The 24073-nt window shown below is 37.2% G+C and overlaps 1 protein-coding gene across 1 annotated transcript in view; it reads left to right on the top strand.

Moving 5' to 3' along the window:
- Window positions 1-4405: 4405 nt before the first annotated feature.
- LOC127444768 (huntingtin-like) overlaps window positions 4406-24073 on the top strand; it is a 96823-nt gene continuing 77155 nt past the window's right edge. Inside the window, 3 exon segments of the mRNA XM_051704319.1 lie at window positions 4406-5281; window positions 19199-19232; window positions 19234-19292. Coding sequence (XP_051560279.1) covers window positions 5181-5281; window positions 19199-19232; window positions 19234-19292 — 194 coding nt within the window. The 5' untranslated portion in view covers window positions 4406-5180.

Here is a 24073-nt window from a genome sequence, read left to right as displayed (position 1 = left end):
ATATGAATTTGGAACTTTATTTTTATTTCATTTTAATTTTTACTATTTTTGTTTTTGAGTAAACTATTCTTTTAGGATTAATACCTGTTCGAGAATGATTTATATTTAGGTGCACTCAGTAAGTTTTTTTTTCATGTCATCTTGGACTTGAAAATCTACTGACACTGACACCTAGTAGTATGGATGCAGCATAATTCAAAATTAATTGTTTTCATTTACAAATGCCAATGTAAAAATTCATTATTCACAGTCAGCCATGATTCATTTAATCCACGAGTTAAAATAACAGGCCGTTTACTGAAATTAAGCGAATAGTATTCGGCTGATCATGTGATTCTTACATGGCAGCCCCCATGAGGAGACCCTCTCCATTTAGAATAAAACAGCTTTTATAAGGTTACTGATATGACTGGAGTGCTTATGATTTCATACATATGTTTCCAAATTGCTATTTGTACCTTGAATAAACATGTGTTTTGTTTTTATGAGAGAGAGAGAGAAAAAAAAATACACCTATAAAACTAATTTTAACCAGGACAAATACCAAAAGATGTCTGCTGCTCTCACGTGGCTGTGAGAGAAAACACAGCCACATCCCACCAGCCACTTTAGGTGAAGGTAATCAACCAAAATAAACAGCCAGCGAGGAAAGATTCAAGGAGTCAGAAAGAGAGAGAGAATAAAGGATATTACACCTGTTGTTTCATATGTTTTATTTGTTGTTCATTTTTTTAATTATTTATTTCTGTTTCAAATTATGCAAATTTCTGAATGGTCTTTAAAGGAATATTCCAGGTTCAATACAAGTTAAGCTCAATCGACAGCATTTGTGGCATAATGCTGATTACTACAAAAATTAATTTCTGTGATGTTTCATTTACTCAACTTCATGTCCTTCCAAACCTGTATGACTTTTTCTGTGGAACACAAAAGATGATATTTTAAAGAATGTTTTTGTTCATATAATGAAAGTCGATGGTGACCAAAACAAGCTATTTTGCTCACCATTTACTTTCCTTATGGAATACAAAATACCTGTATAATAAAAAATATAGGTAAATGTATTCCACTACAGTTACAATTTAAATCATTGGTAATTACAATACAGTTACATTCAAAGTATTTTGATTACTGAAGAGGTTACTTTGCATTTTATTGTCATTTGTTTCATTTAATATTTAATCCTTTCAGATGGAAAACATTTATACATATAAATGATGCGATCCAAAGTGCATTTGAACAGCTGTGAAACACTTTCTTATGATGTGTTACATTCATACGAGCAGACAGAGAAGTAAGTTTGAAGTAAGTTTGGAGCAGAAGAAATAGAAAAACCTTGTGTAGTCAGCTTTATGCTAAGCTAAATGCTATTTCTAACCATTTTACATGCACATGTTACCACGTTGGATCATAATTTCTTTTTTTCTAGTAAGCCCTTTGATATTAGGGAAAAAAATCGTATTCTTGATAATCTTTTTGTATTGTTTTCCTGTAAAAATATTTAAAAAATCCTTAAAACAAGATACATTTGATTGATCTTGTTTTAGAAACAACACTGCATAAGATATTTAGGTTTTTCAGAGAATGTATTTTTAACAGGTGTAATTTGTCTTACTGTACTGGCAGAGTTTTTATAGTCAAAACAAGTGAAAAAATCTACCAGTGCTGAAGAAGTATTCCAAAGTATTTAGAATATGTTACTGACTGAGTAATCTAATGGAATACTTTACAAATGACATTTTACAGTATGTACTCTGTAATCATTACATAGTGTAGCTTTAAAATGATACTTTTGTGTTAATTACATTGGCATGCAAAAGTTTGGACACCCCTGGCCAAAATTTCTGTTGCTGTGAATAGTTAAGTGAGTAGAAGATGAATTGATCTCCAAAAGGCATAAAGTTAAAGATGAAACATTCTTTTCAACATTTTAAGCAAGACAAGTGTATTATTTTTGTTTTGCACAATTATAGAGTGAAAAAAATGGAAAGGAGCACCATGCAAAAGATTGGGCACCCCAAGAGATTTTAGCTCTCAGATAACTTTTACCAAGGTCTCAGACATTAATTAGCTTGTTAGGGCTAATAGCTTGTTAGCTTGTTCACAATCATCGTTTGGAAAGGCCAGGTGATGCAAATTTCAAAGCTTAACAAATACTCTGACTCCTCAAACCTTGTCTCAACAATCAGCAGCCATGTGCTCCTCTAAGCAGCTGCCTAGCACTCTGAAAATTAAAATAATTGATGCCCACAAAGCAGGAGAAGGCTATAAGAAGGTGGCAAAGTGTTTTCAGGTAGCTGTTTCCTCAGTTCGTAATGTAATTAATAAATGGTAGTTAACAGGAACAATGGAGGTCAAGTTGAGGTCTGGAAGACCAAGAAAACTTTCAGAGAGAACTGCTCGTAGGATTGCTAGAAAGGCAAATCAAAACCCCTGTTTGACTGCAATACACTTTAAGGAAGATTTAGCAGACTCTGGAGTAGTGGTGCACTGTTCTACTGTGCAGTGACACCTGCACAATTATGATCTTCATGGAAGAGTCATGAGAACCTTTCCTGCATCCTCGCCCCAAAATTCAGCGTCAGAAATTTGCAAATGAACATCTAAACAAGTCTGATGCAGTTTGGAAACAAGTCCTATGGACTGATGAAGTTAAAATCTAACTTTTTGGCCGCAATGAGCAAAGGTATGCTGGGAGAAAAAAGGGTGCAGAATATCGTGAAAAGTACACCTCTCCAACTGTTAAGCACAGGGGTGGATCGATCATGCTTTGGGCTTGTGTTGCAGCTAGCGGCATGGGGAACATTTCACTGGTAGAAGGAAGAATGGATTAAATTAAATACCAAATTCTGGAAGCAAACATCACACCATCTGTAAAAAAGCTGAAGATGAAACGAGGATGGCTTCTCCTACAGTCTAACGATCCTAAACACACCTCAAAATCCACAATGGACAACCTCAAGAGGCACAAGCTGAAAGTTTTGCCATGGCCCTCACAGTCCCCCACCTAAACATCATTGAAAATCTGTGGATAGACCTCAAAAGAGCAGTACATGCAAGACGGACCAAGAATCACAGATCTAGAAGCCTTTTGCAAGGAAGAATGGACGAAAATCACCCAAACAAGAATTGAAAGACTTTTTAGCTGGCTACAAAAAGCTTTTACAAGCTGTGATACTTGCCAAGGGGGTATTAATAAATACTGACCATGCAGGGTGCCCAAACTTTTGCTTCGGGCCCTTTTCCTTTTGTTTTTTGAAACTGTAAAAGATGGAAATAAAAAAAAAAGTAAAATTGCTTAAAATATTAAAGAAATGTGTCATCTTTAACTTTATTCCTTTTGGAAATCAAGCCATCTTTTGCTCGCTTAGCTTCACAACAACAGAAATTTTGATCAGGGGTGCCCAAACTTTTGCATGCCACTGTAACTGTATGCTTGTTGTGATTTCTATGCTGATAAATCCATCACAATGGAAAAAAATGTAAAAGCTTATTTTTGCCTATTTTGGTGAGGCAAGTGGCTTAATTTGGGCTTGTTTTTCCAGACCAGGACAGGTTGCTTGTTTCTCTTGTGAGATCTGGCAATACTGCAATTGGTATTTCACCCACCCCTTAGCAGAGAGTAGTCATTTTAAAAAGAACGTTGTTAACTGTTCTTTTATTTTGTTGTAGTTCATTTTGAAAGGAGGCTGTGCAACTTCTAAAAAATACATTTTTGCTCAGAACGAACCAAAATGAAAAACATTTAGTTTTTAGTCCCTGATTAGGGTACAGTTATGTATCCAAAACAAGTTATACATTTTTACTAGAGGTAAAAAAAAAAAAAAAAAGGTCCCTTTTGAGGGTACCACCCCAGTGACAACCCTTATACCTTAAACTGTAACTTTTATCAAGTATATTTCTTAAAACTTTTGTGTTTATGTACTGGATGATAGGAGAACCTAATGATAATAATGGAAATGAAGATTGTGTGGAGATAATAAAAAGCTAACCAAGCCAACAAAACTGGAATGACTTACCATGTCAGGAAAGAAAACATTACATATGTGGATATGAATACTAAAGGCATTTGGTTTTTTGATGCCATGCAAGCATTACATCACTATTCTGATGCCTTTTCCACTTCTTACCATGTCGCTAACCATCTGAATGTAAAATAAATCAGTATAAAACAATTGTGATATCTGTATTTTTCTCTGTAGCAAGAAAGTGTATTTCAAATGTTTGTGGGACCATTTTTTGTGCCATCTGATAATATGCAACATTACCATTACTGTCCTTTTAATCTGACATCAGTGAACTATTAAAAATGTATGCATACTGTATTTTTTTCTTAAATGTGCATTTGTTTTAGAAGTGAACTTTAATGTCCACATAATGGACTATATTTTTAGGTAGCCTAACAATTGCAAAAAATGTTCACATGGAATCAGACTCATGTTATCACAACTGCTTTAATGTAATTAGGTTTGAGATGACCACTGTATTATATTGATTCTTGTCTGAATTGTGAGGGCTTGTTACCTATTTGTCAACAATCTCATCTTCCTATGGGCTGAATGCATTATTCAGAGAAGGAGGATAATGGTAAGTCTGTATTCTGCACTGCAAGCTTTTATAATTTCACATTTAGCCAATTTAAACAAAAAATCTATAGTTTTGCTTTTGAAACTTTTCTTGAATGAAGAATAAAGACACTCCATTTAAAACTCCATATGTGTAGTGAGATAAATAAAAAAAATCAGAAAAATCAAATTTATATTTATCTTTTGTATTAAATACATTCAGCATTGTAATTCTTTATTAGTATCAAAATACACGTCACTCCCACTCACCACAGACACATTATTTTATTATAAGGATGAGGACTTTTATTTTGACAAGTTTTTTAATAACCCGGAAAAACAGCAGAACCGTTGCTCCCCTAGCACTTCTTTAAGATGGCTTTACTATCTTTTGGTTATTTTGTTTGAATACTGGTTATAATCGTATTCTGTATAAAGTTTAATTCGGATTTAAGGGCTTTGCCCACTGTAGGTGGTGTCCGATCTCGGCGACTCCTTCCATTTCCCTGCGACATTCTGCACGTATCAGTGCTGTTAACACTGGCTTTGGTGATGAGTTTATAAATATGATCAGCTCTTCAATCAGACTACATCTAGATCAGTGCTCCTGTTAAAATGGACACCATGGAGAAGCTGATGAAGGCGTTTGAGTCGCTCAAATCATTCCAGCAGCAGCAGCAAGATCCGCTGACGGCCGAAGAGCTCATCCAGAAACAGTGAGTGCTGCTCAACTGTTAATACAGTCAGTGCTGTTCAATGCTTTGATGCTGTAATTGGGTGATTGGCAGGAAACCTGTCAACACAATGGCCTGGGCATATTTGACCCAATTAAATACAAAAAGAAATATGAAATTATATTTTTCAAAAGGAGAATGAAGCCTACATTTAGGACCAAGTAGGGGTTTTGCATTGTAACGCGTATGTACGTTTTACTTTTACTATTCCCATTTCTTTCAATGATGATTGTCATTACCGTAACAGAATATTATTCTTTTTTTTTTACTATAATACAGTAAAAATGCTGTTGTATAATGATTTTTTGAAATGAAAATCAGTGTAAAGGCCAAGGGTGTACTTGTATGTTGTCAAATACTTTTTATTTATTTATTTATTTATTTAAGTAATTAATCTTTCCACATTCCGGTAATGAGACTATCATAATGACCTATCTTTTTTTGCATTGCAGAAACGAGCATTGGTGGTAAAATGTGCGTAACTGACTGTCATGAAAAAAACTTTACAATGTAAAAAAATCTTAATGGTATGGAATTCTTAAAGTAGGCTTAATTATCTGTTTGCAAAAAATAATTTCTTATTTGTGAGAATCACCCAGTTTCATCATCATTATCATCATCATCATCATGTTGCTGACATTAACTGACAGTTTCCATACTATTGTTATTATCAGCATGAAAAACCTCTTTCATATTACTGTATGTTGAGTTGACAGTGAATCCCAACTTCTTTCCAACCACAACATTTTTAGAAGCTATATTTGTGAGAATAAATAAATACATAAATAGATAAAGAATATCTTTAATAAGTAAATATTTCTTACCTGTTCATCACAAACATGTAGATACATACACACACACACACACACACACTTCTTGAAGCCAATTATAATTAAACACGGAGAAAAGTCTTGCACAAATAACATTATGCATACTGCGTTCCAAACAGACAAGGCTGGACATAGAAATGCATCTATTCTTCTACTACAAACTCTTCAGACATATTTAGTCACATTCTCTGGTTTGTGTGCAGCTGTGCTGTGTTCTGTTGTTAGTATCGCAGCGGCAGACCTGTTTTTGGATCAAAAACGAGTTTTTGCTTGACAGTATCCCATGTCGTGAGGGGGCTGCGTGAACTGTTGCTCTCGTGCAGTCTCATGAACGCGCAGCCAGTCAAGAGTTTCACTAAATAATACATTAGATTTCAGTTTGTTTCTCACTAAACCTTATCGTATGCTTTTAGAACAATCATGAGTCTCATGGAATAATTTATTAGACTTCTGAATTATACTTTTGCATTTTTTTGGAGATTGAAGCAGTGGTCACCATAAACTGCCATTGTATGATGTCACTGAGCACAACATTTTTCACAAATTCTCCCTTTGTGTTAAGAAAAAGAAAGAAAGTCAAATGGGGTTATAACAACACAGGGGTTAGTAAAGAATGACTGAATTTTTATTTTTGGGTGAACTATCCCTTTAAGCCACCCCTAGTGCTGCGCCTGGTTTTCATGTTCTAAAGTTGATTTGCAATGTTACTGTTGACTTGGGCTCAAAAATCACATGATGCTCAACACGGATAGAGGTCCACTGATGGTGGGCCGTGGATTTTGCTGATACTGATAACTAAGGTGGTGGGAAAGACAGACAACTGATTAATCGGCCGATAGTTTTTAAAATTGATTTATAGAATGCAAAAAAATAAAATAAAAATTGTATTCTTTCCTTCCTAAGATGGGCACAGACATAAGGCTACAAGAGTCCAAAATGAATAAAATCCCAGATGCAGTTGACTGTGGAACCAAAATCCCAATAATAACCGGAAAAAATGAAGATTTGGTGCATAACTCAGGACTTCTAATTATAAACAAGCCCAAAACACACCGGGGACTCTTATTTTGAAATGATGGAGAATTGGCCCCATTACAATGCTCTATGTTAAGTATTAGATAAGGTTTAAGGAAGAATAAGGTTTACAATTATTCAAAAGATAGGAAGTTTGTGATACGATGATATGTGTGCCGTCAGAGCACATTTCCATGTAACCACATTTATCTTTGCATGCCCTCGGTTCAATTTAAAACACTTGATTATCTAATAAATCATTTTTTTTTTTTTTTAAATATGCATTGAAGTGAGGATAAAAATATGGAAAATATTGTCAAAGATGAAAGATTTAGATACAGCAAATCCCCACGAGGTGTCAATGATTGTTTTTATTTTTTTTCTAGGCCACATTTATACTGTAGAACCAAGATGTTCTAACTGTAGAATCCTCCAGCGCTGTCCACAGAGGAAGAAAAAAAACCCTATTAGCAACTGTAAACCCCAATGCTTAAAGTAATTAATTGTATTGAGTAGGGAAAAATTTAATCATTCAAATTAGTTCAAATAAATTATTCTTGATGAGTATTTAGAACTTTTTCTTTTGAGTTCATGAAACTGACACCTTTTAAGTAACCTGAACCATTTTATTGTTTTGAGTTTAATGAACTTATTTTTTTTGTTTTGTTTGGTAAACTTAAATTAGGCAGGGGATTTCTTGTTCCTAGCATGCTTCGCATGGGACTTGATAGGGAAAGTAAATGTTAAAATGAAGTGTTATTTTATGTGTTTTTGCAACATGAACGCAAAGGGGGAAACTTGTTAGTGTTTAATGTTTTGTTATGTTGCCATTTAGAAGAGTTTTGGGGGTTACCATTATGTTGAAGAGTGGAGCCTGAGTTTAGGTTGAGGATCAAGTGTTTATCTTACTATTATATCCATTATTAAGCAAGTCAATAGTCAGGCTTAACTTGGGTGAACAACTGATTTGTGTTGCAAAAAAATAAAAATAAAAATGTAAAGTTAAGTGCCATCAAAATGTATGAGTTAGCTTACTCAATTTTTGAAGTTAAGAGATATTAGCATGCATAAGCAGTACAAAATCAAAACCTGACAGTTCCACTTACTTAAATTTGGAATTTATTAACTGATTACCTCAAATTTTTGGAGTTCTGATAACCTATTCGGGTTTGCAGTGTATCGGCATACATTTTTGCCAGTAACTGATATTTCCAAAGACCGACTGATATACCAGTCTACCTCTAATAGTGTATCTGAGATGAAGTGTCACACAGCCTTGTTAGATACTGCAGAAATATGGAAATAAAACAGTGCACAATCCTCTAGAAAGTGTTGGAAATATGTTTTATATTCAGAAATCATGAAAAGGCTCTGAATTGTAAGAGCTTCTATCTGGATAATTAATTACCTGTTTCAAAACGTATATGAAACAACGAATATGGTTTAAATACACATTGGCCTTGTCAAGAAATTGGACAGGAGTTATGTGTCAATCAATGGAGTTCTATTGTCTCATGTAATAATCTTCAGTAAGAGCTTCAACCATTATGAAAGTGGTTTCACTTCTCATTATTTAGGACATTTGTGTTTTTTTAATGAATGATGGAGACACATTTGCCTCATAATTGATATGAAATCTCAAGATAAATAATTTGGTACTGTATTGGAACATCTGACCTGTGTACAAAGCAGTCAATTGGTCTTCAACCACAATAACAGATGACCTGACAAGCCGTTCAATTGTGAAGACACTCTTCCAGTCAGAGTAGGCCTACCCAAAGAATAATTCAATTTTGATGCGAATACTCAGTGTCTGCGTACAGTCAAATGCGAGCCTGTCAAAATATACTCCATGACGGTGCATGCATATACAGGCGGTTGGCACATGCGCGCTATGACTGTTGTTGTTTTTACCTTCGTCTCCTGTTATTTACCAGCGATTATACTGTATCTTCTTCTAGCAATTCTTTGTGAAAGCAATGGCTCAAATGTGAGTATTGCCACCTTAAGTCTTTATAGCTGCAAAATTAGCAAGACTATTGATCTAATGGATTTAGATTATTAGAATATAGCTGTCAGAATAAAAACATTAGCAAGACTTATTTTATAAATAAGATTGATTTATTTAAATTTTTCACTTTTTAATTCACTTTGAACTTACAATAATTGTGGAGATTGTTACACATAATTAGGGGTTCAAAAACCCTATTGTATTTGTCACGATTTTTAGGGGCCAAGCACCGAAGGTGCATAGGCACCTATTGTGTTTGTTAGTGTTTTTTTTATTTTTTATTATTATTGTTATTCTGTATGTGGTTCCTATGGCAGCCCATAGAACCATTTGCTGGAAAGTTATGAAATGTATTAAATTATGATACTATAGCAAATTTGGAGTCTTTATCTGAAACCTTCTAGCTCCACCAACAGTTCAAACTTTCACTAATGTTTATTAGTATACGCTAATAACTTTTGAACCGTAAGTCCTAGAGACAAAATTATATTTTCCTCTGATTCATAAGCTCATGCCAAATTGAAAGCATACCATGGTTTCAATTTCCGCCTGACTAGATTTTCCGGTATTTTGAATTTTTCAGAAAAACCTACTTTTTCGAACTCGTCCTAGGCCGTGCGTCTGATTTGCACGAAAATTGGCATGCATCATCTGGAGACAGGACAAAAAGTTATTAAAAGAATTTTGATAGACCAAACTGTTTTTGTTGTATCTCCACAACGCTTTGACGGATTGTTATGAAACTTGGTATGTGTCAGAGCCATCATGCCCTGAGGTGACCTGCAGCGTTTTGGCATAGTGCCCCCTATGGGACAGGAGAAAGAAAAAAAACGGCTATTTTTGCTTATTACTTCTGAACAGTTTGTCCTAAAATTACGAAACTGGACTCTTTAGATTCTGTGGGGCATACCATGTCAATGATACCAATTTTGCCTATGTCAGCCATTGTGGGTGTCGGCCATTTTGAATTTTGTTGTAAAATGTTGTATTTTACAAACGCATTGGCGTATCATTACGAAACTCAGTATGTTTCATCAGCACGATGCCCTGAAGGTGCTTAATAAGTTTTAGGACAGCTCCACCTTGTGGTCAAAAATATAACGAAATATATAAAAATGCTAATAACTTGACTGTCCTAGAAAAATTTGTGCCTTTTTTTTTTGGTGCTGGTTCCGCCTAGGGTTTGTAGTTTGTTTTGTGGAGTAACACACCTTCGGGACAGTTAAGGATGAATCTACATGTACTTTGTGTTTATTCCGCCTATAGGCTGGAGTTTGTTTTAGAGATTATCTTTTGTTGTGTAATTCTGTCTCACAAAATTTGTATAGAAACACCGGACTTGAGCAGTCTGATGGCAAAGTTGTCGCGGGGGCTCTCATAAGCGTACATGGTCTGTTTGACTTTAGAGGGATGGACGTCAGTTGGCGCTGTTGTGCGCGGGGTTATTGCACACATTTTTCTTTTTTCTGTTTGTTTGGTTCGGGGGGATGTTTGGGGTTTGATTGTTGCACTAATGTTGGAATGTGGTCTTTATAATTTTGTTTTTGACACACAATCTATTTTTCTCATATGTCAAAATTAGGGATGTGCGAGACTAGTCAACTAGTCGACTAAACGGTTCTGATGCTACTAGTCAACACTGGAATTACTAGTCGGTTAATATTTCCCCCGTTAAACTGATAATAATTTAACATTTACATTTGGCTTTATATTTTTACAGAGGCTGCACTTAAATTACTGTCATATTAATGTTACATATTGTAAATAGAATTAATAATACAAATATTGTATATATATATATATATATATATATAAAGAGGATTTCTGAGCAGGCTTTTTCAAGCGCAGGATTGCTGCCTCAGGTGAGTCAAGTCCCGTCTTTAATCAGACCATGTCGACGTGTTAATTTTACTCATCAAAAAATGTATGCTTTTGAGTAAGTAGCCTGGAAAATAACTGTTTTAGACTAGGTATGCCATTTTTTTAATCTGCTGATTAAGAAGGCTGTTTTCAACGAGGTGCCGACTGCTTAACAGGTTAAACTATCTTTTATTCTGTGTGCACGTCATGTTTAGAATACATTAGGTTTATTGCAGGCTACATCACAGGCCTATTTTTTCTATCCTATAGCTACCTTTTTTTTTTTTTTTTTTTTTTTTTTTACATCATTGTTATTGTTTAACGTTCTTTTCCGAACAGCTGTCATATTAGATCAATGGCTAATGTACGACTGCACATCGTGAAATACACGCAAATTTTCAGCGCATTTTTTCTCTCTCATAGATTTAGCTTAGTCTACCTGTTAATTATTTTCAACAATGTCCTGACTGTTTTAATATGTTAAATAACTTTTACTTGGTGATTTCCATTTAAAACAGGCTTTTAGGGTTGTTCCATTGATCCTGCACTATTCATTCAATTGTTTTCAATAAATATGTCTATTAAATATTTGCTAATTTTGATTCAGTGAATGCGTGTCATGTTCTATATTTATTGTATTTAATGATCATAATTCAAGGCGAGCACATCGCAGATAAATGCCCCTTTTCAGTGGAATTTAGCATCAGATTTGGAATAGATTAATTATTTAAAATGGGTCGCATTAAAAAAAAATTTTTTTTTAACTATTTTCTGAAGGTTGGTTTCTCTTTAGACTAGTCGACTATTCGGTTACAAAACTTCAGTTTAAACGACAGTCAAATTAGTCGTAGCGCACATCCCTAGTCAAAATGTAAAATGTTAATAGGAGTGGATTGTTGGAGGTCACGTGACACCATGCAAGAAGCAGACGTGCGAGCGACGAGCTCTGCGCACTTTGCTAAATTTTTTATTATTTTCATGTTATAATCCGGTGAAATTTGATACACCCAGTTACACATTTGCTCTTTGAGGTAAAACATGGCAAAGAAGTCAAAATCCTCAGGCTCTGGAGACATTAAAAGACACTTACATGTTCAGGATGAAAGCCCTGACAGGCCTACAGACCGGGGACTCGATTTGGATGGCGCGGCGGGAGAGGAGATCCAGCGTCAGTTGTCCAACATGTCGGTGATGCTGACAAAGATTCTTGCTGACTTGGAGGATCTCGCTGTAATACGTCGATCGATTATGGCGATGGAAATAAAATTATCTGATTTAGTTACAAGAGTGACTGATGTTGAGAGACGAATCGATTGTCTGGAGTCTTCGGAGAGGGAATTAACCGCTAATCCGCCCGTGACCAATGTTGATTTGGAACATCTCCTTGAAAAGCTTGAAGATCTTGAGAATAGAAGCCGCAGGAATAACGTTCGAATTTTTGGAATTCCTGAGCATGAGGAGGCAGACATATGGTGAAATTCCTAGACAAGCTTTTCCCGAGTCCGCTTGACATAACAGGCCATAAACTGGAAATTGAGTGAGCTCACAGAGTCCCAGCTCACAGATTTGCTGAGGGAGAAAGGCCCCGATCAATCCTGGCCAAATTTCTGAGATCATCCGATAAAGATCTTGTGTTGCACCAGGCGAGGAGCAAAGGGAAGCTTTCTTGAAAGAACCATAATATTTTCTTGTTCCCGGACTTTGCAAGTTCGACGAGAGAAACACGATCGGTTCAAGGAATGTAAGAAACTCTTACATCAGCGAAAGATCACTTTTGCTCTGATGTTTCCGGCCAAACTGAGAATAAAAAAGGATGGTCGCAAAGTATTTACATGTCCCAAACAGCCAATGTCTTTTATAGAATCAGTGGGTGAGTAAACCATTGGGTGTTTCTCATGTGAGTGGGTCGACTCGTTGTACTTACTCTGGCTTTTGAGGAAGCTGGACGTCATTTTGGTTTCTTTTTTCTTTTTGCGTTGGCTCCGCCGAACGGCTGGAGTTTGTTTTGTGAATAACATTTTTCCTTAAAGAAACTTTTGCTTTGATGGAAGATTACATTTGCATTGAAGTTCCCGGCCAGTTTGAGAGTGGACACTACGGATGACCGCAAAATATCTACATGCTCACACAAAGGATTTCTTTTATAAAGTTGATGGATTGAGTAAGTCATGGTATATACTTTTATGCGGCCTCCGAGTGAATTGACTCGACCATCCGGGGAATCGGGATGCCGGTTTTGTTTCTTTTTGTATTGGTTCCACCTAGCGGCTGGAGCTTGTTCTATTGAATAACACTCCTTTTAGAACAGCTGTGGATTAATCTGTTCGTTCTTCGTGCTTATTCCTCCTACTGGCTGGAGTTTGTTTTGTTGATTATTTTTATGGGACACTGGAATGATTACGTCATCCACTGAGCTCATAACAGCTGGCTCACTGAACATTCGTTTGTCTGTCCGAGGAATCTGAACGGTTTTATATCAGCTGGAATTTGTTTTGTGGAAGATCACACCTTTGAGACAGTTCTGTGAATGAATCTACACATTCTTTGTGTTCATTCTTCCTATTGGCTGGGTTTATTTTACAATGTATTTTCTGTTATGTAATATTGCCTCACAAATGTTTGAGGCAAAATTGAGCAATCTGATGGCAAAGTTGTTGTGGAGGCTAGTGGGCGTTCATGGACCTTTTGAGTTTAGAGGGATTGTTGTCGGTTGGCACTTTCGTGCACGGGGTTAATGCGCACGTTTTTCTTTTTTCTGTTTGTTTTGTTCGGGGGGAAGTTCAGGGTTTGATTGTTTCACTAATGGGGAATGTGGTCTGTAATTTTGTTTTTGACACACAATTTATTTTTTCTACTATATCAAAATGTCAAATGTTATTTTGAGTGTACTATCTCTCTCCACATGGAATGTAAATGGGTTGGGGCACCCTATAAAAAGAAGGAAGGTTATTTCTTTTCTTAAGCATAAGAAATATGATATAGTGTTTCTTCAAGAAACGCATCTTTCCCTGCAGGAAGCTGAACAATTTGGGAAGATATGGGGTGGTCATGTTTTCTTCAGTGCTGGCTCAAGTAAGAGCAGGGGAGTCATTACACTGATAAGTAAGCATCTACAGTTCAAATGTCTCAAACAGACTAAAGATGAATTAGGAAGAGTCATTATTGTTTTAGCAGAAATTCAGGGGCAAAGTCTTATTTTGGCTAATATTTACGCACCTAACGTTGATGATCAGGGCTTTTTTATAGATCTTGTAGGGATGTTGCAAGCCACTGGCACCCCTCATGATATAATATTGGGAGGAGACTTTAATCTTTTGATGGACTCAGTCCTTGATCATAGTGAAGCAAAAGTGTTTAAGCCCCCTTGAGCAACATTGACGCTTCACAGGATGTGTAAAATTCTTGGTCTTTCAGATATTTGGAGACTTTTGAACCCATCTGGTAGGGACTATACATTTTTGTCATCAGTCCATAAGATTTATTCTAGAATATATATATATTTTGAAATCTAAGTCCCTCATTTAATCTGTTGTTGATTGCTCAATTGGAAACATTTTAGTCTCAGATCACACCCTGGTGAGTTTAGGGGTGTTGCCACATATGGAGAAAAGGAAATCATATAGTTGGCGCTTTAATGTATCCCTTTTGCAAAATCCTTAATTCCAACAAATGCTAAAGGCAGAAATCAGTGTCTATATGGAGACCAACTGGTCCTCAGTATCCTCTGTGGGAGTGGCTTTGGAGGCACTTAAGGGGGTTCTTCGGGGCCGGATCATACAATATGCCTCATTCACTAAAAAATCCAAAGCATGAGAACTCGTGGAGTTGGAAGGGAATATTAGAAGTGCCGAGACAGAGCTAAAGCACCAAATGTCGTCTGATGGCCTCAGAGAATTGACCCCATTGAAATATAGATATAATACTATTTTGTCACAAAAGGTAGAGTTTTGGCTATTCAGGGCAAGACAGTCATACTTTGAGTCGGGGGACAAGGCAGGAAAACTTCTGGCTAGATATATAAAACAGAGAGAGTTTTTTTCTACCATTCCCTCAGTGAAATCTGCTGGTGATGAAATATTTACCTCAGCCATTGATATTAATAATGCTTTTAAAGAATTCTATCTTGATGTCTATAGTTCCACGTCTTCGTGTACTGATGAGGATATTACAAACTTTGTGGAACCATTAGAACATCCTAAATTGATGGCTGAGCAAAAAAATTCTCTTGATTCTGAGATAACCTTGGAGGAGAGGTAATTAAGGCCTTGCCTACAGGCAAGGCTCCAGGGCCAGATAGCTTTGCCACTGAGTTTTTTAGATCTTATGTTACAGAACTGGCTCCACTCTTGCTAGAAGTTTATACGGAATCATTAAAGAATGGAAAGCTTTTGCCAACCATGATGCAAGCCCGGATCAGTCTGATTCTTAAAAAGGACAATTTCAGGCGAGTGTAAGAGTTACCATCCAATTTCCCTGATCCAGCTAGAAAATATTGTCAAAAATTTTGGCTAACCGATTAAGTAAAGTTATGACATCTCTTATACATATAGATCAGGTGGGGTTTATTTGGGGCCGTAGCTCTTCTGATAACATTAGGTGTTTCATCAATATCATGTGGTCAGTGGCGAATGATCAGACTCCGGTCGCTGCCTTCTCACTTGACGACGAAAAGGCATTTGATATGGTAGAATGGGATTATCTTTTTAAGATTTTGGAAATGTATTGGTTCGGGAATACTTTTATTGGTTGGATTAAGTTACTTTATAGACACCCGGTAGCGGCGGTACAAACGAATGGATTAATTTCAGATTATTTTTCTCTGGATAGAGGCACCCGGCAGGGTTGCCCTCTTTCCCCATTATTGTTCTGTCTTGCCCTGGAACCATTAGCAGCCATGATAAGAAAGGAGGTTGATTTTCCAGGGGTGGTGGCAGGAGGTCTGGTGCATAAGCTTTTGCTTTACGCAGATGATATTTTATTATTCGTCCCCGACCCTACTAGATCAATGCCTTGCCTCCACAGAATTATTAATTCCTTTTCTAAATTCTCAGGATACAGAGTTAATTGGTCTAAATCCGAAGCTTTGGCTCTGACAGTGTACTGCCTGGTAACAGCTTTTCAGCCAGGCACCTTCCATTGGCCCAAACAGGGCATTAAGTATTTGGGTTATTTATTCCCAGCAAATTTGTGTGATTTAATATTAGAGTTCATTTTCATCCTTTAATAAAAAGGTTTTCGAGCGATGTGGGCAGGTGGGCTTCATTACATTTATCTATCATTAGGAAGGTTAATGTTATTAAAATGAATTCCAAAAACTCCAGAAATATTCCAAAATTCAACTACTTGCTACAGTCTCTCCCTATAGATGTCCCCCTCTCTTATTTCAAGCAATTTGATAGCATAGCAAAGTCCTTCATTTGGAATAGTAAACGTCCCAGATTACATTTCAGTAAGTTGCATAGGCCGATTGACAAAGGTGGGCTAGGCCTACCCTGGATTTTGTTTTATTATTTTGCATTTGGTCTCAGACATTTGGCTCATTGGTCACTTCCACCTTAGAGAGCCCCTTCCTGGTTTTGTATTGAACAGGAAGTTCTTGCCCCTATTTCGCCATTGCAAAGCCTTTCTATCAAACTAACTGGAGAAGTTAAGTTACACCCCGTTATCTTGCATTTGCATTCGTTATGGACAGAAGTGTCTAGAGTGTTTAATTCAGACATTTATTTAAATGTTGCCTCGCATATGGCTGAACCCAAAATTATGTATTAATTAAGTCCCCTTTCTGCTGGTCAGAGTGGATTGTTAGGGAGGTTAATACACTTGGTGACCTATATGAGAGTGAATTGTTGAGATCCTTTGAAAATTTGGTTCAACATTTTGGGATTCCCAGATCTCAGTTCTTTAGGTTTTTACAGCTCCGCCACCTGCTCTGTACTATTCTTTGGAGTAGCATACACCCCCCTAAAGCATCAGATACTCTGTGAGTGGTGATTACTGCTTTTGGAAAAGGTAATGAGGCATCAGTGTATTACTCCCTGCTAATTCAGAGTCTGGGGGACGGAGCTTTAACTTCTATCAAGATACTATTCTTATCGTCTTCTCATATTTTGTTGTTGTATTTTGTTCTATTTATTGTATTGCTACTCTCTGATTTTGTAATTGTGTTGCTGCTGTAATGCCTTAATTTCCCCCTTGGGATGAATAAAGTAGTATCGTATCGTAAGACAATAGCCTATTGAATTAATGGATTTAGGTTATCAGTATAGCTGTCATAATAAACATGGTAGCAAGGCTATAATGGCCTCAGGTAGTCTGTGTAGCTCTCGGAATATTCAGCTTTTCTGCAACTGACTTTGCAGAATATATACACTTTTCAGATCATTGCCCAGTTTTATATTGTATAAGTCTAAGGGTTATTTTGAATACCTGCAATGGCTGGTCAATTTGAAATTGTTGTTTTGGTGAACAAAAAAATTAGATCGGGTAAACAAGCAGTCGTATTAATTGTCTCTGAAGTTATTTCTATCCATTGAATGCCAACAAATACCCAGAATTTGATATGCCAAGGCTTGATATATATTTATGGGTTGGCCATTATTATTTGTAGGGCTGAACGATTAACGGAAATAAAATCAAAATCGTGATATGGTCCAGTGTGATTTTCAAACCGCGGGGGCTGCGATTTAATTAAATAAATAAATAGTCTCAATGCGCTGCCTGCTGTGCTGCGCCTATGTTCATGGCTGTTTTGTCTGTAATGTGTAATGCTTTCTTAAATACATGTAAAGGGGTCAATGTATTACACATGTCGTTTCAGAGTGGTTCTGTGCAGTTTATTGTTCAACCAAAATCCCAAAAATAACCAGCAATAATTAAGATTTGGTGCATAACGTGGGACTTTTTAAGTATAAACACGCCCGAAACACACCGATAACAATAATTCCAAAAAGCAACTATCGGCACCGATTAATCGGTAAAACTGATATATTGGTCTATCTCTAAATTCTATCTATTTGCTGTCCTGAATGACAAGTGTGCTCTGCGTTCGGTTCAGGGTGCTATCGTGCGCATTATTTAAAGCGCCCCAGATTTACTTTAATTGCACATTTGCGTAATTTCACATACCTCTACGTTTGGCCGCTACAATTTACTATGTACATTTAAAATAACCCCATGAGAGCGGGTTTTTGTTGACAATAAGGCAGATGAGAGCATTTCACTGCATTAAAAAGCTGTTGTCAACTCAACTACAAACAACAGAAACTTCCGTCTCTTCAGTTTTCAAAATAAATGCTTCCACTGAAATAAAGACTTTAGGCTTTTACTGGACTGCATAGTAAGTTAAGAAATTATTAAAGAAAAAAATTACTTGTGATGAGGAGGGGGGCGTGGCCGGGCCATGATGATGCACACCTGGCGCTGAGTTGAATAGTCAGCGGGAGAGAGATAAGGGGGGCCGGAAATGCCAGTTCAAGAGAGAGAGAGAGACGCAGGAAGCTGTGTGTGTGCATCTTTGTTTGATTTGCATTTTATGTTATGTTTGAGTTCAGTTTGTTATTAAAGTTGTACGTTGACTGTTCAGCTGGTTCCCGCCTCCTCCTCGCCCATCTTAAGAACCTTGTTACATTACTATTGAATAATTATAATTATAATAATAAAAATAATAAATTATGATAGTAATAATGATTATTATTATACAATAATATATTCCTATAATAATTTCTTGACTTAACATTATTATTATTATTATTATTATTATTATTATTATTGCAATCATATAATATTCAAGTTGAATGGGTTTCAAAAGTAATGATGAAAAGTGAACTGACCCTTTCACAAATTGGTCAAAAACATTTTTCACAAAGCAGACAGATGCAATGTGATGTTTTTCTGCCTCCGTGTCACTGTCTTATTTATTTAGTTTGGTGTGAACATCCTTTCTAGAGCAGTATTTCTGGTCAGCAGTAAAACAGCAAAACATGGTTTAATTTTGGTTAAAAGAAATCAGGTTTTTTTTTTTTTTTTTTTTTTTTATTTATTTATTTTTTTTTGGTCATATCGCAGTTCAAATCGCAATCAAATTTTTTTCAAAATAATCGCAATTAGATTTCTTGTCAAAATCATTCAGCCCTAATTGTATGTTTATTGTGATGACATCAACAGTAATATTGTGTTTTCTTGCAGGAAAAAAGACCTTGCTACAGCCAGGTCTTTTGTCAAAGGACAGAGTGAATCACTGTCTGACGATATGTGAAAACATCGTGGCGCAGTCCCTAAGGTATGCGGTAGTCAATGACCAGTCCAGAACCACTATAGAACAGACACATCAGATTAGGGATAATCAGATTTGGTCATGTTTTATGAGTCATTGGCAAAAGCCTATTGATGTTGAGGCTGGGTTGGCTTTTTTCACCCTTACAATCAAATTCAATGAAGGTATTTGAGATGAAAAATCCTCTATAATAGGCCAGCTAACAGATTGTAATGAGAGTGATGGCACACTTCTCAAAGTCCAGTTCTTTTAGTATATACCGAAATACTAAATACATATATCGTATGGTTAACTATAAATGAAGTTGCTGCTGTCTGAGGCTCTAGAGCACAGACTATCTTCTAGTAAACCTATGGCTAATTTTCCTGACACACATCTGAGCTTGGTCTTTCACTTCATTGTATTTCAGTAACATGAAAGTATGTATGCAGTACAGTGCAGGGCCAGTGCAGAAGTTCTTAACAGATCTCTTGTTTCAAACATGTGAGCACAATTCCTTTGTAGCAGATTTGTATCTTCAGTTCCAAATTATGAAGGTGCAATGTCCCAAGAGTGTTTACTAAAGAAAGTGCTCAACAAAGCAGATAATTAGTGCATCTGTTGTTATAGAACTTTTTTTCTTTTTCTTCTTGCGTCTCCTGTGGTCTAAACAAATTCAAATCAAACTTGCTTGTCTACATGTCTTTTACCTTAAGCTAGAGGTTTTGTAATTTGTATGTTTCAGATTATTGGAAAACTTTAGTATGCTACAGATGTAGTGAGAAGCTGAACTTGAGGGCACAGACCCTGGACTTTGACCCAAACTGGCCCGTCATAAAATCATGCAAACACTCTATTGCTCAACTGAGAAACACACAAACACACACCAGCCACTAAAACTACCATCTTGGCTGCACTGCCTGTATTGTTCTTTACTTATGAACACGCACACTACAACGAAAGGCACATACTGAGTTATTGATGACAGAAGAGCATTCAATCTTCACCTGAAGCCCTGAATTAAGCAGAAGGAATAATGATTGAACACTTTGAGACAGAATGCCACTGTAATGCTTTACAGGTTCTCTCAGTGAAGAAGAAAGCGGGAGCTGGATAAACAATTTAACATGAGTCTTTATTTCCCACACTTTTCAGTGTAACACACACACAACTGGCTTTTCAGCACAAATGATCACACACGCAGTCTGCTTGTGTGTCGCTCTCTCCCCTCTGGCAGTCTGGACTCCTTTTTATCCAGCTCTCACTGTAACACAGAACAGCTTTTAAGAGATAATTACCCACAGCTGTCAGTCCTTACCGTTCTTCCTCTTCCGGCCTCACTCTCCACAGACGTCGCTCGGCCATCGCCTGACTCAGGTCTGTGGACCATCTCGAACTTAAAAGGCTGGAGATACCAGTGGGTGATCCACGCGTTCGTATCCTTCATGCGATGGAGCCACTGGAGAGGGGCGTGGTCTGAACAGAGGGTGAAAGCACTCCCCAACAGATAGTACCGGAGGGTGAGGACCGCCCACTTGATGGCCAAACACTCCTTCTCTATCTTGCTGTACTTAGTCTCCATCAGTGAGAGTTTGTGACTAATGTACAACTCGGGGTGCTCCTCCCCCTCCACCTTCTGGGACACTACTGCTCCCAACCCCCTGTCCAATGCGTCCGTCTGCAAGATAAAAGGGAAAGAGAAGTCAGGAGAGTGCAATAACGGTTTGCTGCAAAGTGCAGCTTTTACCCACGTGAACGCCTGCTGACATGGTATAACCATTTCGTGTTTCTTTGGACACAAAAAAAAGCTATACATCTGTTTTTGGTAGGATCACTAGCATTAACACGTTTAAAGCAGTTAAGAAATAAGGCAGCAACACAAATAGTTACTATGATTTTACATAAACCCAAATTAAGAACAAAGAAAAATCAACATTTGGCACTGAAAATATAATTTTTTATGACTACATAGAAATGAAATATAGAGTTCAAGGGAATCAAAGTACGATAGCGTGCTAACCAGACTGTGAAACCCATAGCATTAATATACAGTTCAATATTGCTGAAAGATGACAAAGGTTTGAGAGTTCTATAAGTGTAAGGGCATTATCTGATAATGTAAAATCCAGTGATGACAAAAATATCCGAAAAGATAAATGTCCATGAACAAACATATAATCCTTCCACTTGAGATAGATCCCACCATTAATTTAATAATCCACAACATGTAGGTTCTTCTGAAATGAAAAACAATAATGGAAAATAAGTTCAAAAGTCACATCTTTACATCCATCTGTGCATTAAGATCCAAACGTGATCCACAGTGTCGATGTAGATTTTCAATAAGAATAAAGAAGTCCTTCTACAAAAATACAAATGAACTCATGTTAAATTCTTAGCATCGAACTAAACAAAGCTCATACAACAGAGAACTTATAAGTGCAAGAGCTCAGCTACTTTACAAATAAATCATAAGCAATATACATTTCTTAAAGGTGCAGTATGTAAGATTCAGAAACCCTTGTTATTAATGACACCTGTGGCCGTTAAGTGAACTGCAGCCAGCTACCTGTTGCTCGTGCTCGCGCTCGTGCACACACTCCATAGGGACACGAGTGAGCATCGACCAAAACAATGACGTAACGTACAAAGAGACTGAACGTGATTCACCGGCATCATGCTGACAGATGAGGTAGCATAATTAAAATGACACAGTTATGATTGTTTTAATACAAACTTGAAGACTGAATATTATATTTGACTCTCCAGTGCTGGAACAGGGCTAAAACAAAGTGTGGATATAGGTCTGACTATGCGAGACTGTAGTTTGAAGTAATCACTTTTCTTTGCATGATACATTGACTGCATTTATACGATAGCCTATGTCGGCATTAGCTAGCTAGCCAGCTTTATCAATAGCTGTTAGCTAAATTTGGCGGATGATGACAGTAGCTGTTTATAAAATAGACTGTACTTCATGTGTTATTGTAGTTTACCTTGCTGAATAATTAGAGATTAACATTGTTTATGTCAGTTACTGTGAATCAGCATACCTGACTTTTAGTAGCAAGAGAAGATCGTTGAAATTATTTGAAAGTTATGAAGCAAGGTAGCTTGCAGTTCGTCAGCATTAGCAGGCAAGATCAAGTTAGCTAAAATTACACAGATCAATCCTTATGGCACTATATTTCACATGCTGTGCAGTTATGTAAGTTAACCTGTCCAATAAGAAGAACGCCAATTCATTTGGTCCCCAAAACCGAATGAAGGTCCCTCCAGGAATCAAATGCCCTGCCGATGTTCACTCTAGTTTTCGCACGATCACGTTCCCGCTAAGCCAGACAGAATTCAGTAGATAAATGTTTTTTGTTTTTGTTTTTTGGCTTACTCAGAGTTTGTGTAGGAGTCGGTGTTGTGCTGGGAGCCGACCGTTTGCTGGATTCCATCTCTAAGATAATGCTCCTAGTGTTGCATTTTGTTGTCGCTGTTGAATAGCAGAAGAGAAGCACTGAGGCAAGGCTCTCGGGAGCACGCATAAACGTCACATCCTTTGGATTTTCCTGGCAAAAGTGACCCACTCCCTTTGCATGAAAATCAGTCTACAGGCTTTAATAGGCATCCTAGGAAGTCCGGGAAGGGCTCATTTTTTTAAGTTGCATTACAAGCCGTTCACACATTGGCAAAAAAAAAATATCATGAATATTACATGAAAATTGTTACATATTGCACCTTTAAAAAATGAAATGAAAACAGCGTATTACTTTCAGTTGAGTGTGAAACAAAGTGTTTCTCAACAAGGCCTCTAGATTGTTGAACACAGCAGGAAAGTCATGCTTCCAACAACTCTGGGCAATGCTAAATTCTTCTACTACACACCATTAAGGCACTCTAGCACTCTTAGTGGTAAGGAATAGAATTGCAACATAAATGAAGCATGGTAAAGGCTTATGTCTGTTACAACAAGTCCGTCCACTGGACTGGATCTGGTGCCCCATTTCAGTCAGATCAGTTAGTGGGCTGGTGATGGTCGAATTATTAGGCACAAACCTGCGATAATAGCCAGCCAGCCCAGGGAACTGTCTCACCTCCTTTTTGGTCTTTGGTCTTGGGCAGGCTGCAATCGCTACGGTTTTATAAATTTTGGGGTGCACCTGCCCATGACCCAAGTGGAAGCCCTGATTCTGTATTTCCACCTGCCCAATTGTGCACTTCTTTGAGTTTGCCATGAGTCCCACCAATCTCAATGACCTCAGGACAGCCCTCAGATGCTGCAGATGCTGCAGATGCTGCTACCATTCATTACTGTAAATAATGATGCATAAGCAGCGTGCGGTCCGAGGATTCGATCCGTGAGCCGCTGAAATGTAGCCGGGGCCCCGACCAAACCGAATGAAAGTGTCACAAATTGGTGTAATCCGAATGGTGTGGAAAATGCCATCTTTTCACAGGAGTTAAGGTGATCTGCCAATATCCCTTTGTTAAATCCAGTGTTGAATAAAAGCGAGCTGCGCCTAACCGATCGAGCAGCTCATCAATCCGAAGCATCAGGTACACTTTACACAATTTAGATACCGCATTGACTTTTCTATAATCCACACAGAATTGGACCGTGCCATCGCTCTTAGGAACCAAAACCACCGGGCTGGCCCAGTCACTATGAGATTCTTCTATTACCCTCATATCCAGCATGGCCTTTAATTCTTCCCGAACCAATTTTTTTGCTTGGGTAAACGGTAGGGACGGCTACGTTTCACTACCCCCTGGGGTCATCTCGATATGGTGCTCTATGAGAGTTGTACGACTGGGAA

The sequence above is a fragment of the Myxocyprinus asiaticus genome, chromosome 8, assembly GCF_019703515.2.
Source record: "Myxocyprinus asiaticus isolate MX2 ecotype Aquarium Trade chromosome 8, UBuf_Myxa_2, whole genome shotgun sequence".
Classification (NCBI taxonomy): domain Eukaryota; kingdom Metazoa; phylum Chordata; class Actinopteri; order Cypriniformes; family Catostomidae; genus Myxocyprinus; species Myxocyprinus asiaticus.
Note: the sequence above shows the minus strand (reverse complement) of the source record. Positions and strands in the feature narration are given on the sequence as shown.